Source organism: Lissotriton helveticus, chromosome 5_1 (genome assembly GCF_964261635.1).
Source record: "Lissotriton helveticus chromosome 5_1, aLisHel1.1, whole genome shotgun sequence".
NCBI lineage: Eukaryota > Metazoa > Chordata > Amphibia > Caudata > Salamandridae > Lissotriton > Lissotriton helveticus.
The window spans coordinates 260,106,778-260,119,773 of record NC_136065.1 but is presented as its reverse complement, the minus strand read 5'-3'; the positions used below and the strand labels follow the sequence as shown (position 1 = coordinate 260,119,773).

The window sequence follows — 12,996 nt, the reverse complement described above, 5'->3', positions numbered from 1 at the left end:
GTTGCGGCGGGCCCGACCTTCATAATCATCAAGCTGTTGCGACATCCTTGCCTGCTTTTGCTGCATGTCTAGCAACTGCCTCTGGAGTTCCGATGTGTCCGCCTGCAGGGCGTTTGTCACTATTTTCAGTTCCTTAACCTTCTCGTCCATTTTCTTAAAGTCCGCTCTTAGTAGCGAGACCTCAACCGTGACGGAGTCCACTGAGGTACGTACCCCACCGATCGCTGCCATAACATCATGTATCCCGATCCCGGTGCATGGGCCGATCTTGGTGAGTCACCTTTTTCTCCCACTTTGGCCCAAGCAAATTTCGCCAGCTGTTTCTGGGCGTTGGTCCTAGAGCTTTTCCCCCCTGTCGCCATGATTGCAGAAACCAAGACCCACAGACAAACGCAAGAGGCACCCAGCCAGCCCAACCGTAGCCGGACAAGATGATCAGGTCAATCAGATCTGTGGTACTGGAAAGCACTGTGCTCTGGGGTCCGACTCACCAAAATGGCCCTCCACATGCAGCGGCCAACCATAAGAGTCAGAGACCAGCCACCTTCTCATCCAAGTTCGCACCACACTTTCCTTCTTGTCACAGGACCCAGACAGCGCCCCTTGCAGCATTCATCACTATCGGGGAGTCCATCCAACAGAGCTCAGCAGGGAGGTCCGACACTTACTTTGACGTCCTAGATCTCCGGAAGGGGGTCGCCAAGGGCCATATCCCAGTCCAGGGGTCCACCCCCCCGGACACCCCCACAGTTCTCACCTAGACAGTTAGGCAGAACAGTGCCCACATGCCAGTCCCATCAGGTGTCCAGTCTAGTAGTTTATTTTTGATTTGGCTTGGTTTATTTTGGGTTCCTCTGCTTTATTTTGACTTCTTTTGTTTTGTACTATTCAGTGGCGGCTGGTGATATTTGAAAGTGAAGGGGTATAAACATTTGGGATAGGTATCATGTGGCGAGCGACCGTACCGAACCCGACCATCATGAAGGAGGTTCAGGGGATTCTCCCCCTCCCTCAAGAAAGTTTTGAAAAAAGAGTGGGGAAATAGTGCATTTTCAAGAAAATTTGAGAAAGCAAGAACGTGAATAAAGTAATTGAGAGTGTAGTTATGACATCAGTAGAGATTTGCATGCAGCTCTTTGCTGGCAGTTCATAGCTCACTGTGCTAGATTATGATTGTAACTTATAAACTGCACAGTAACAAAAGGAACTCTGGGACATAAGCAGTAACCCACTGAGCTTTGCACATGTAATACTGTTGTCATCTCCATCGTACATGTTCTTTGCAGCAGGAATATTAACCCTCTGCACTAACTTAGATGAGTCAAAACTGCCACTAGACAAAAGTTTAATCTCCCTCCAGCAGGTACATTAATCACCAGAATTATCTTGGCACAGTTATTGTTGTATTAAAACTTATATACAAGGAACTCGGCAGTGCCTTTAAAACTGCTGCACAACTACAGAAGCAGCCTTCCAGCCTCCCGGATGTGCTGCAGAATCATGCTTGTCAGATGGGAATATACTCGTCTCTGGTCCTGAGTACATAGCACTAGACTAGTGTGTGTGCTCTTGCAAGTGCCCTGAGTGCATTATTTTATTGTGTTGCACTTCCCAAGTCTGGCTGTGAAAGCTCTGTTGTGGGAGAGGTGTGGCGCCGCGGCCAGGGCGACTGACGCTGGAATCTGGGGATCAGGGTTCGATCCCCGGCTCCGGCGGCAGGTTAGCCCAGCACCATGCGACTCTGGGCAATAGCTTGCTTAATCTTCCCGACGGCCCCCTAGCGCCTAGAGACCCTAACGGGTGATTGTGCGCTATACAAATGTGGATTATTATTATTATGTCTGCCACATCATTTAGGCTCGGGGAAGGGTCAACATGGCATATTACCCGGTAATGAATCATTAATAACATGAGCCTTTCTCCTTACGATTGTGGGGCTACTACTACGGTCTGCTGCACTTCTTTTCGCTTTCCAGTCTTTCCTCCTCCCTGAGGAAGTGGCAGCTTTCAGGCACTCTGTCTACTATTAGCGGCAGGTCAGCCTTTTGCTCTTCTCGTGTCTGTTCCCCTCCCAACCTACCCTCGCCCAATCGTTCATTCAGCTCTTTTTATCTATGACTCCAACAACAGTGCGGTAAAACAAACGTTTAGCTGCATCATCCAATTAAATCAGTCAGTTTGATCAAAAAAGTTGCAAATGACAATTCAATATATTCACAGTCTGCATTTGGTATGCGCTCAGAGCAGTCAACAGAGAGGCGCTTAATAGCAGCAATTAGCACGCAGAATGATATTGGAGGACAAAACGCATTCGACATAAGCAGCTCATTTTGAACCGAGAGAGTTAGCACACAGTTAATTAGTGAATAATGCCGCTTGCCACATACGAGGAAAAATGGCTGTTCTGCTGCATTCATGGTAGCCCTTCGCAAACACACTGTGGAAGGCAGCCGCATCCTGCTACACCGATTCCAACAACAGTGCAGTAATAAAAACAAACTCATAGCTGCATGAATCCATGGTCACCCACAATTAACTCGCTAATTAAACTTACTTTTACTTACCTGTGGAACTTGAGGCAGCTCTGCTGACTCCGCTCAGTCTTTTCAAATGCCTGTTGTGCCGTAGGCCCGTAGCAACCAAGGACTGCACTCGAATCGTGTCCCACCAAAATGAGGGAGAGCGAGCCTTTTCCCACCCACGCACTGCCTCACCAGGCACCAAGAGCAGACACTGCCATGAGGCCCCTACTAACCAAACCACTGCATCTCTGACCCAATCCGGGCGCTGCTCCTGCTGTCACAGCAGTGCCCGAATTGGCTCAGGCAGGAGGCCTCACCGCTCATTACTGAGACCAGGGGCTGCAGCTTTGAGTCACCCCCGGCTCACTAATGCACAGGTGGAGACGCCTCTAGTGCGCATGTCAGGCTGGCCGGAGAAATGCAGCCGTCTAAACCGACATGCGCACTTGGGGCTGGCGCGCGGATCACTAACTTAACAAATACATGTCTTTTAATATAACCCCCACCCCCTTAGGCAGGGTTGCACTGGCTTCTCCAGGACCTGCCTCAGGCGCTCTTCTGCTGCTGAAAGACATTAGGCAGTGGTGGCTGGCACGGCTCGTGGGTGGCAATGTAGGCGGGCGCGGGGGTCTAGGGGGTTAAAATATAAGTGGGGAAATGGTCTAACGTACACACCGTCACTGGTTCTAGTTAGTTGGTTCAACTAGTAGTCATTTCCCCCTCCCATCATTTTCCAGCTCCCATTGGTTTCTTGCCCTCCTGCCAGCCTCTCCCACCTCCCATGACTACAATCAAAAAACAAAACGAAATCTGTAAGCCTTGGGATTAATTTTCAGGTTTTTGGAGCTTCAGGTCTGGTTGAATTTGTAGGTAGTTTGAGTGGGCATAAATGGACAAAGTGTGTTTGCCGGTCACCGCAACACAGCTGCTGGACCAAAGGCAAGACCTCTGAGCCCTGGATCCCGGACACACCAGCAACCACCACCACTGCTGCTGCACATCCCCGCGTACCAGCAGAGAACTGTTCTACTTCAGACACTGCTGCCTCACCAAAGCACCCAACTACACCAGAGACACTGCAAATGCAGCTTCATTCTCCACAACGACCGAGATCACCACAACACAACTCCAGTGCATCCTGCTCAGCTCTCCATCACTCAGTAAACATGCCACGGAGATCTTGGACTGGAGCTCATCTCTCACCCCAAACTTCATCTTCCTCATTGAAACCTGGCTATAAGCCCCACCTCAGCACCAGACATCGCCACACCTGAAGGCTACAAGAGAACACACCGGGACCAATCCAACAAACACGGAGGTGGAATCACCATTGTCTACAAGGACACCATCGACTGCACAACACCCCCAGATGACCCAACCCCGATAATGGAACACCTCAACTTCCAACTCCACACAGGCGGAAGAAGCACCATCAGAGGAACCCTTGCCTACAGACCACAATGGCCATGCTCCAGGTTCTGCAACACCATTCCTGACCTCATCACCCTGTTTGCAATCGACTCCAACCACTACATCTTCCAACCACTACATCTTCCTAGGGGACCTCAACTTCCTCTTTGACAACCCCAGTGTCGCCAATACCGTCAACCTCCTGGAGAGCATGAACAACCTCTGCCTCAAGCAGCTTGTCACAGACGCTACCCAAATTGCAGGACACAAGCTAGACCCCGCCCTATTCATCCAGCAACCAAGTCGGGTACAACCATACCACACAGCTCACCAGGTCAGACCACTACAGCATCAACTTCACCATCTCAGGACCCACCTACTCCAGCACCACACCCACCCAAATCCACGCGCAGAGACTGGAAAAATGTATCAAAACATCACTGAACAATGCTGTGTGCTCCAAACATCTCAGACCCTACACACAACCCAGAACAAGTAGCAAAACAATGTTCACAGTGGATCACAGAGTGCACCAACACCATTGCTCCTGCCAAGGCCAAAGGACCAATAAAAAGGGTATAGAGGAACAGCACTCCTCCAAATGCAACTGCCGACAACTAGAAAGGAAGGACGCACCAGCAAAAAGAAGGAAAACCGCACTGCTTTCAGGACTGCTCTCAACCATTACCACCGTCTCCTGATCGAAACCAAGAAGAACACCCTAGCTGATCCCATTGAAGCTAGCGCAAAACACAGCCAGGACCTCTTTCCCCCCCCCCCCCCCCCCATTGTGAGGGAATTCTTTAATCCTGCAGCCACTGACAACATTGCAGTCTCCCAGGAACTGTGCGACAACCTTGCTGAGTTCTAGCACAACACTCTCGGCCATCTACAAAAATTCGAAAACACCAACCCCCCACTGCTGACAGCATCAACCAGCTTACAACCCCGCCTCCTCACCATGCAATACCTAGAAGACCACAACCAGTCAGTATTACGAGCTAACCACAGCAGCGAGACAGCTCTGATCGTAGCCACCGACTACATCAGAGCCCTCCTGAACCATGGAGAAGCAGCAGCCCTCATCCTCCTGGGCCTGTCCGCCGCGTTGGCACTATCTCCCACCACATCCTGATCAACAGACTCCACCACATCTGGTTCCAGAGAGATGCTCTTACCTCCTTGGCAGAATCCACAAGATCTGTCTTCCACTGTTTACCTCAGAGTCGAAGAAGATCTGTGGAGTCCCCCAAGGATCATCCCTCAGCCCCACCATCTTCAACACCTAGATGACCCGCCCCCCCGGCTGACACTGTCAGATCACACAGACTCAACATCATCTCCTATGACACCCAGCTCTTCCGCTCACTGTCCCAAGACCCCTCTACTACCTAAGTCAACTTCCACAGATGCATGATGAACGTTGCAGACTGGCAACTGTCTCAAACTCATCACAGACAAGCTGGAAGTCCTCATCTTTGGGAACGGCACATGTGGCCCATGGAACTCAGCCAACAGACTGCCCCAACATGACGATTATGCCTGCAACCTCTGCATCATCCTGAATAGCAAGCTATCCATTAAGAAACAAGTCAACACAATCTCATCTGCCTGTTTCCATAACCTTTGCATGCTCTGCAAGATCTTCAGTTGGCTCCCAATCATCACCAGAAAGACAAACATGCAGGCATTCATCGCCAGCAGACTGGATTACGGAAACAAACCCTATGTAGGAATGCCTGCACATCTCCTGAAGAGACTCCAGACAAAATAAAACTCAATTGCAAGACTCAACCTCCCCAAAAGGACCCACATTACTCTCAATCTCCGGAAACTACACTGGCTCACAATTCAGAAGAGATACCAGTACAGTACAAGATGCTAGCCCACGCCTACAAGGTCCTGCACAACGAAGGACCAGCATACATCAACAACTGCCTGACCTTCCACCAACCAACCACACACCTGCAATCTGCCTCCCTCTCTCTTGCAGACACCCCACAGATATGCTGAACCAACAACGGAGGACGCTTCCTTTTGCACCTGGCAGCCAAGGCATGGAACAACCTCCCCTTGCACCTCCGGGCCACACCGTTGCTCCAGGAATTTCAGAAAGAATTCATGACCAGGCTGTTTAAATGATCAAACCACCACTCCAGCGCCTCGATACCCTAAAGGGTGATTTGCCACACTCAATATTTGATTGATAGTATAACACCTTTGTCAGGGCTGCCCCTCTGAAATTGAAGTTGTGAAAAGAATTACCAGCACAATACACATCAGTATTAGTCCAACAGTGACAAGAAGCTAATGTCAGTAGACCCAACACTAGAGGTTGAAATATTAATTAAAACATTGGAGATGAAAATAACTTTCTGTAAACAAGGTTCATGAAACAAGAAGGATAAAGCAAATCTCAGAAAAGGGCATATTACGGTGAACTGCGAAGAGTATGGCTGGAATGTTCAGTGTGTCACTGTATTTGGAGTTCCAGGAGAGTAGTGTAGTTTTGTTTAAAATATGCAGAAAAGTTAATAAACTGATCTAAAGAAAGGTATTTTTCAGAGTAGTAGGAAGGAGAAAACAATTGGGCATTCCCTTCCAACGTTTGAACTAATGAGTTGTTTGCCACTTGGAAACCGCTAAGAGGAGTAATGTTTGCTCAGAGGCCACCTTACAGCTCTAAAAAAAGACATGCCCAGAATTATTTGTAAATTCAAATGAATGCAAGAAAGATTTAGGAGTGGCTGGAGATAGTTTTGGTCCTGTGATTTTTCTAAACCGAAATTCTCCTAAGTCCAATTTAACTGACTCCTCTTTGAACCTTCTGCTTCAAACGATTCAATGAAGATGTACAGATGAGTGATGGCATTGCTTTATCAGTGTCCAGATACTGTGCTTCATTCTGCAGGAAGACATACTTGAGAGAACCCTCGGAAAAAGATGTAAAATGATGGGTCGTTAGTCTCACAAAAAGGAGCCGCTGCTGAAAATCGTTGCTTTTCAAAGTATTGGGTGTGAGGCCCAGTCTGGCTTTGGTCCACAGAGCTTGACAACTTCTTCCAAGAGTTGTGGATGCTTCCCACTTTCCTTCCAGGTCGATTGCTGCTTTCTCGGGGACCAAGTATGATGTAGAGTTTGATGTGTCATCTACCACACTTGAGCATCTCAATTCCAGTTGGTTTTTCAAATGTTGAAACATGGTGCCCGCAGTAGAACAGAGAGTTTGCCCACCCTGACCCAGCTTTTAATGGAGATTTGATAAATACCACCCATAGAGGCGCAAAAGCTGGTTGGGTAGTCAATAGTTGTCCGCCTCACTGATTGGTCAGTAAGGCCCTGAGTGGAAGAGCAGTATTTATTTAAATGGCCTACTGCGTATTGGGTAGAGTCGGGAGAGAGAGTGAAAGGACTGACAGAGGGGCGTGTGACTAACCGAGACAAGGCACCCATTGATGCCGGTAATGCCCTTTCAACACTTAGCAGGAGCTAATCACTCTAATTGGACAAAAGTTGGGAAGGTAAAACTGAGAGAGTCCAGTAATTCCAGGTGCACAAATTCCTATCTCTCTACAAATGAAAATCCACTTTCACATTAGCGCTTGTATACTTTAACCAAGATTCCATTATTCGAGCCTATAATAGAATTGGCTAAGGTTAATTCAAGGTGCCAGCCTAGGAGCGGTTTCTAAACCTTCGATTTACTTTGAGGAACATATGTATAACATGCATTAAGATTAGACAGTTTATGGCTGTTGTGTAGGAGAACTGTTAAATAAAACATTCACTTTATGATTTTCTGTTCCCCCCCTCCCCTCACCCCTCACAGATCCTGGAAAGCTCACAGACTCTCTTAAACGTTCTGAAGAGGGAAGCTGGGAACCTGAATAAAACCACAGAGCTGCGAGGCCCTACGACAAACGTCCAGCATAAGGACAGCTGACCCGAAGGACTTCAGTGGCTGAGAGTCTGCCTCAGTTTGAATCGCGTACAGGAAAGGAAAGGCCCAAAATGAAAAAGTGGATTGTAATTTTATAACTTTGTTTATATATCATTATGGTCGATGTTTCTTTTTTTATACTAATCTGTAATTAAAGGACTGTTTGCTACAATTCAGTAATAAAACAATGGAAGCATACCTGTTTAAGTGGGCATCCTACTGTGCGCTGTAAACGTCAACCAGGCTAAGCAGCACCCCCACTGGTTCTTGTCAGACAATAATCGGCTTTAATGTCCTCTTACTAAATAAAATTTGCTGTTGACTGTCATGAAGCATATCCACAACATGGTCAATACTCCACTTCCAATATATCCTCACTTTGCTCGTTAGTGCTAAATCACCTCCTTTCAAGGTTCTACCTTGATAATTATAGAGGCCAAAAAAATCTTGGCCACAGCAATCGATTCTTGAAACAACTTCTCTTTCTTTTCTTCAAGCATTGATGGGTATTTCTTTTTGTTCCTAATGCCAGCCAATTAACTATGTTCTTCCTAGGCACATAGGGCCATATTTATCAAGTACTGTGTCGCTTTTGCACCACATTGCGGGTGTGCACAAGCAAAGCAACCCTTGAACTGCAATTTTTCAAGCCACGCAAGTGCCCTTGCATGGTCTTGAGTAGCTTGATAAATCTGGAGCAAATCGCTGTGTTGTTACTCTGTCCCATGGAGGCGTTGCGTGGGTGTTCCCCAAGATACCCTTGCACCATGGTGCAAAGGTGCCTGTTTTGGCGCAAGGCAGCACATTGTGCTCCAGCTCTAAGAAAAGGCAGGAATGCGCTGTAGTGTGATAAATACACCGCACCCTGCCCATTTCCTTTAGCACAGCAAGGTGATTTCCTTTTTCTGAGTTACATTCTCACAAATATGGCGCATAGTATGAAGGCTACAAGTACTAATGATGATGACCCATGTCAGTCCTTAGCGGCTTGAACCGGTAAAACTACCTTAGCTTGTTTAAAATTGAGAATGCTAAGATCAATGGTCCTATAACATATGGACCAAATCTTTTCTTAAGTTAGTTCCCTTCAGTCTCTCAATTTATAGTTCATTCAATAGTTACATACCTTTCGAGCCTAAAACCATGATGAATTAAAATAGAAATTATAATACTGCATCACCACATAACCTATTATCTTTATCTAGATAAACAGGGGTTGAGAGTCTTAGCAGAGGGTTGAGGGGAGCCGTATATGAGTAATGAGCTATTGTCAGGGTTTATATACATCAGTAAGTGGTTAGTGTGCTTATTGAAAAGGAGGGCTATCTCCTCGTTTAAAGTAAATGGTGGGCTTTACTTTTTATTCCTAGATGTCTCTTATCCCAGAACCATAGAACAGGACAAAAGTTTGGAAGATTTTATGTTTAGGGTAAGGTTTGTGTGGGGTGCAACGGGGATTTTGGCATAAAGCGATTAACAGGGTAATGAAGTTCACAGTTTTAAGAACATTTCTTTCTACTCAAGATTTTGATCTTTTTAATGTTAAAACATAGTTAGTGTAATTTTAATAGACGTTATTTACTCATTATTGTTGCATCTCTATTGTATTGCACTTGGGGTTTAACAGATCTGATTTGTCCCCACAAAACAGCCTAAATGGAGTTTGGTATGTGTCCTTATCCAATAGTACAGAGTTACCGGAACCCAATGTTTAAGGACATGTAAGACCTTTATTAGGCGACTGTACTTATTATGAACTGGTGTGCTTACACTCCAATGAGACCTGTTTGGCAATGGACAAAACCAGGCTCAGTTGTCTACAGTACACATTTTTTTAATTAACAAAAATTGATGTTGCACTTGTAAACTGATTTACTAACAAGATTTTCATATAAGTGAATCTGCTCATTCAGGTGTAGTGTGCGTTTCAGGGACTGTGTTTGTACACATCTGCATACTTGTTGATTTGTGGGGATTGACAATCTTTTTTCCAACCCCCTTCCCAGCAAGAAAATGGTTGGAAATTTACTTCAGATTGGCATGGAGGGACCGAGATTTTCCCCATGGTGCAACTGCTCTTGCAGAACTAATTTTCAAAAAGCAACTATTTGCTGATGTGAACATGAAATTAACAAAAGTTTACAAATTGTGTGCCTGGAGAAGTTCGAGCGTGGCAGGTTTTCTGTCAGATGTGCACTGACCTGGCTAACAAGATTCAACAGGAGTGATGTCAGTCTCATCGCTATCTCGAACCAACTAATAACCATGCAAGAAGTACATTGCGGGCCAGTAGTAAGCATGGGGAAATTGGACTGGGATGAGAGGGAGAAAGAGACACTAGACATCTTCACTCTGGTTATTTTTACAGCTGGGCTCAACCTGCTCCACGTGATATTTTATCTAAAATAAGAAATGCCTCGATAAATATTTCACCTTTTAAGTTCCACTTCACTAACCATATATGACATGATACCCATTGTGAAAATCTTTGTAGGAGGTTAAAGCTCTGTGACTTCCTAAAACTGGAACATAAAAGAAATGTCTAATATATAGTCAGAAAGATACTTTAACGACTATACTTATTGCTATATTGATATCTATCTTCAGTGATTTGTAAAGTAAATCTGTTCTCTGAATGATTCCTAATATGACAAGTTAATCATCTATGACATTAGTTTGAAACCACCCCTACAAAAGCAGTCACTTCCCTATAATTGTCAAAACCTTAATGCCATATTGTGACCAAATAAAACAAACCAGTCTATACAACTGATGATCCTTTGTCTAATGTCTTTCATGGTCCAGAGTACCGCTCTAAATAGTAAACACTTTAGTAACTCCAGGTGTGGTGTGTGTATCCCAACTCTATCAACAGCAATTCGTTTTGGGCAAATAAGTATGTTGATTGGTTAGCAAAGAATGCTTTGAAACTGCCAAACACAAACAACTTAACCGCATGCGTGCGGGCGGAATTCCGCCCGTACGCTGAGATTTGCGGTATCGCATGTTACGTGACGAGCTGGGCTCGTCATGAGCGTGCGAGGAGGCTACCTCATGACGAGCCCAGCTCGTCATGAGCGTCGAAGGGGTTAAAGTCCATGAATCTAAGATGGCTTCAATCAATGCAAATCTCGTGAGAATGTCATGCCACCTTAATGTTGTCGTCTTTTCTGGCTCACACTTAGCAAATCCCATACTTTCACACACAGCTGAACTTTCCTGCCTCGGAAGAATTCTGCACCAATGAGGTTCATTGGAGTGCTTAACTCCTTGCCAGTTCTATTATTACAGGTGTATCTAGTCCGCAGGTCAATACATTTTTAAGCTTACTTCTAGAATTACTTAGGATTTCCTGAACGTCAGAAATCTGCACCAGTGAGCGTCATAGAGCTGTGGCTGCAGATCATGACAACGGTATTAGATTGTCATTTATTTTTCGAACATGTTACAAGCAGAAATTAACTTATGCTAATATAAATGTACAGATTTTACCTAGTGATAGGATTTGTTACAGCTGTTTTCGAGATGGTCATAGTGTGCTCACACAATGCCCCTCTATATAGTATATGGCTGCTTCACTGGCAACCCGGGATAATGGACTCTGTAGGCTGCAGGGGGGGGGGGGGGTCCTGCTCATGCAGGGGCACCCTCACACTTAGAACCAAGTACCCTGCCTTTAGGATTGTAAAGGCCTGCTATTGGGCTGACTTATAGTTTTAAGTGCAGTGATCCTTAGATTTAGTAAACCTATTTCTTTAGTAAGTGGTGCGAGCACCAACGTACACAGGCTGCAATGGCAGGCCTGTAGTTCCATTTTGCATGATCTCTCATGAGAGGCATAATACATATTCAGCCCATGGGAGACCTCTGGGGTACCTATGCCCTGGGTACCATATACTAGGGACTGACTAGGGTACCCCAGTATCCAATCTGGAGTGTTCCTAAGTACATAACATGACAGTTTAGGGAGAAAGCAGATAGACTGGGGTCCCGATTACAGGATCCCAGTCAGACTAGTCAAAACCGCATCACATCAAGCAAAAAGTGGGGGTAACCATAAGCAGATCCTATTTTCCTACAGCAGTGGGTCGCAATTCAACCTACCTCATTAATATGCATGAGGTAGGTCACAAATTGAGGCCTTGTACAATTGATTAAAGTCACAGGCATGGTGGTCTGCTGGGGACAGTAGACCATCAAATCTAGAATTGCTTTTACGTAAAGCATTTTTTTTCATTGCAGCTACTTTTGTTTGCAAAATATTAATACATAAGCAAAATAATCTGTATTTGGAAGAGACGCTCTTTACATGCCCCTTCCAAATACTGATTCTGTATTTATTCTAAAACACAAATTGCGTTTCAGTAACATTATAGAATAACCATATGAGTTTGGTACATCTAAAAAAGCCATTTTGCAGTATCAAAGGGTCAAATTTAGCCCTTGCAATCGTAAAATCTCTTGATATATCAGACCCCTGGTGTCGACTAATCTAAGATAAAGTAGTTTAACCAGAATCAGCAACAGGAGGAATGAAGATTGGAATTTTAGTCTTGTAGCTCAACAGCCTCCATTTCTGTCACTAGGCCACATTAGAACAAAATGCTTTAATGCTACTTTACTCTGCTGCTTACCGAGGAGACCAAGGTGCACATGACTTTGGGTTGAGGTACTCTTTACTGAGAAAGTAAGTGTCAAGCTGAAGGATGGGTAGAGTCAGTTAAGCAGGTCTCAGCATTTGATTTGCTGATCGAGTAAGCTTTATATAAAGAGTATCCCAAACTGCTTGTTTACCTGCAAGCAGTGTACAGAAATACTTTGCCTATTCTCCAGTTTTATCCCTGCTTACTCTTTTAATATGACCCTGTCCCTGGAGTCAAGAGATGAGAAAAATAGTAGGGCTTATGGAGGAGACAGAAGAGACTTGCAATACAAAGGAGAAAGAAAAAAGTCGTACGGTGGGTGAGACAATGGATAAATGAGATGCAAAACTGTAAAGAGGTACAGGTAGATTGGACGGAGTGAAAAAGGAAACAAGAAAACTAATAAAAAAGATGGAAGGGAAGAGGGAATAAAAAGAAAGAAATGGACTGAACAGATTGAATGTAGTGAGAGAAAAGGAGG

The 12,996-nt window shown here is 45.2% G+C and overlaps 1 protein-coding gene across 1 annotated transcript in view; it reads left to right on the top strand.

The window, feature by feature from the left end:
- Positions 1-10,645, top strand: part of SSNA1 (SS nuclear autoantigen 1) — a 73,118-nt gene extending 62,473 nt beyond the window's left edge. The window contains exon 3 of the mRNA XM_078642151.1: positions 7,762-10,645. Coding sequence (XP_078498277.1) covers positions 7,762-7,875 — 114 coding nt within the window. The 3' untranslated portion in view covers positions 7,876-10,645. The remainder of the gene's footprint in view (positions 1-7,761) is intronic.
- Positions 10,646-12,996: the final 2,351 nt, after the last annotated feature.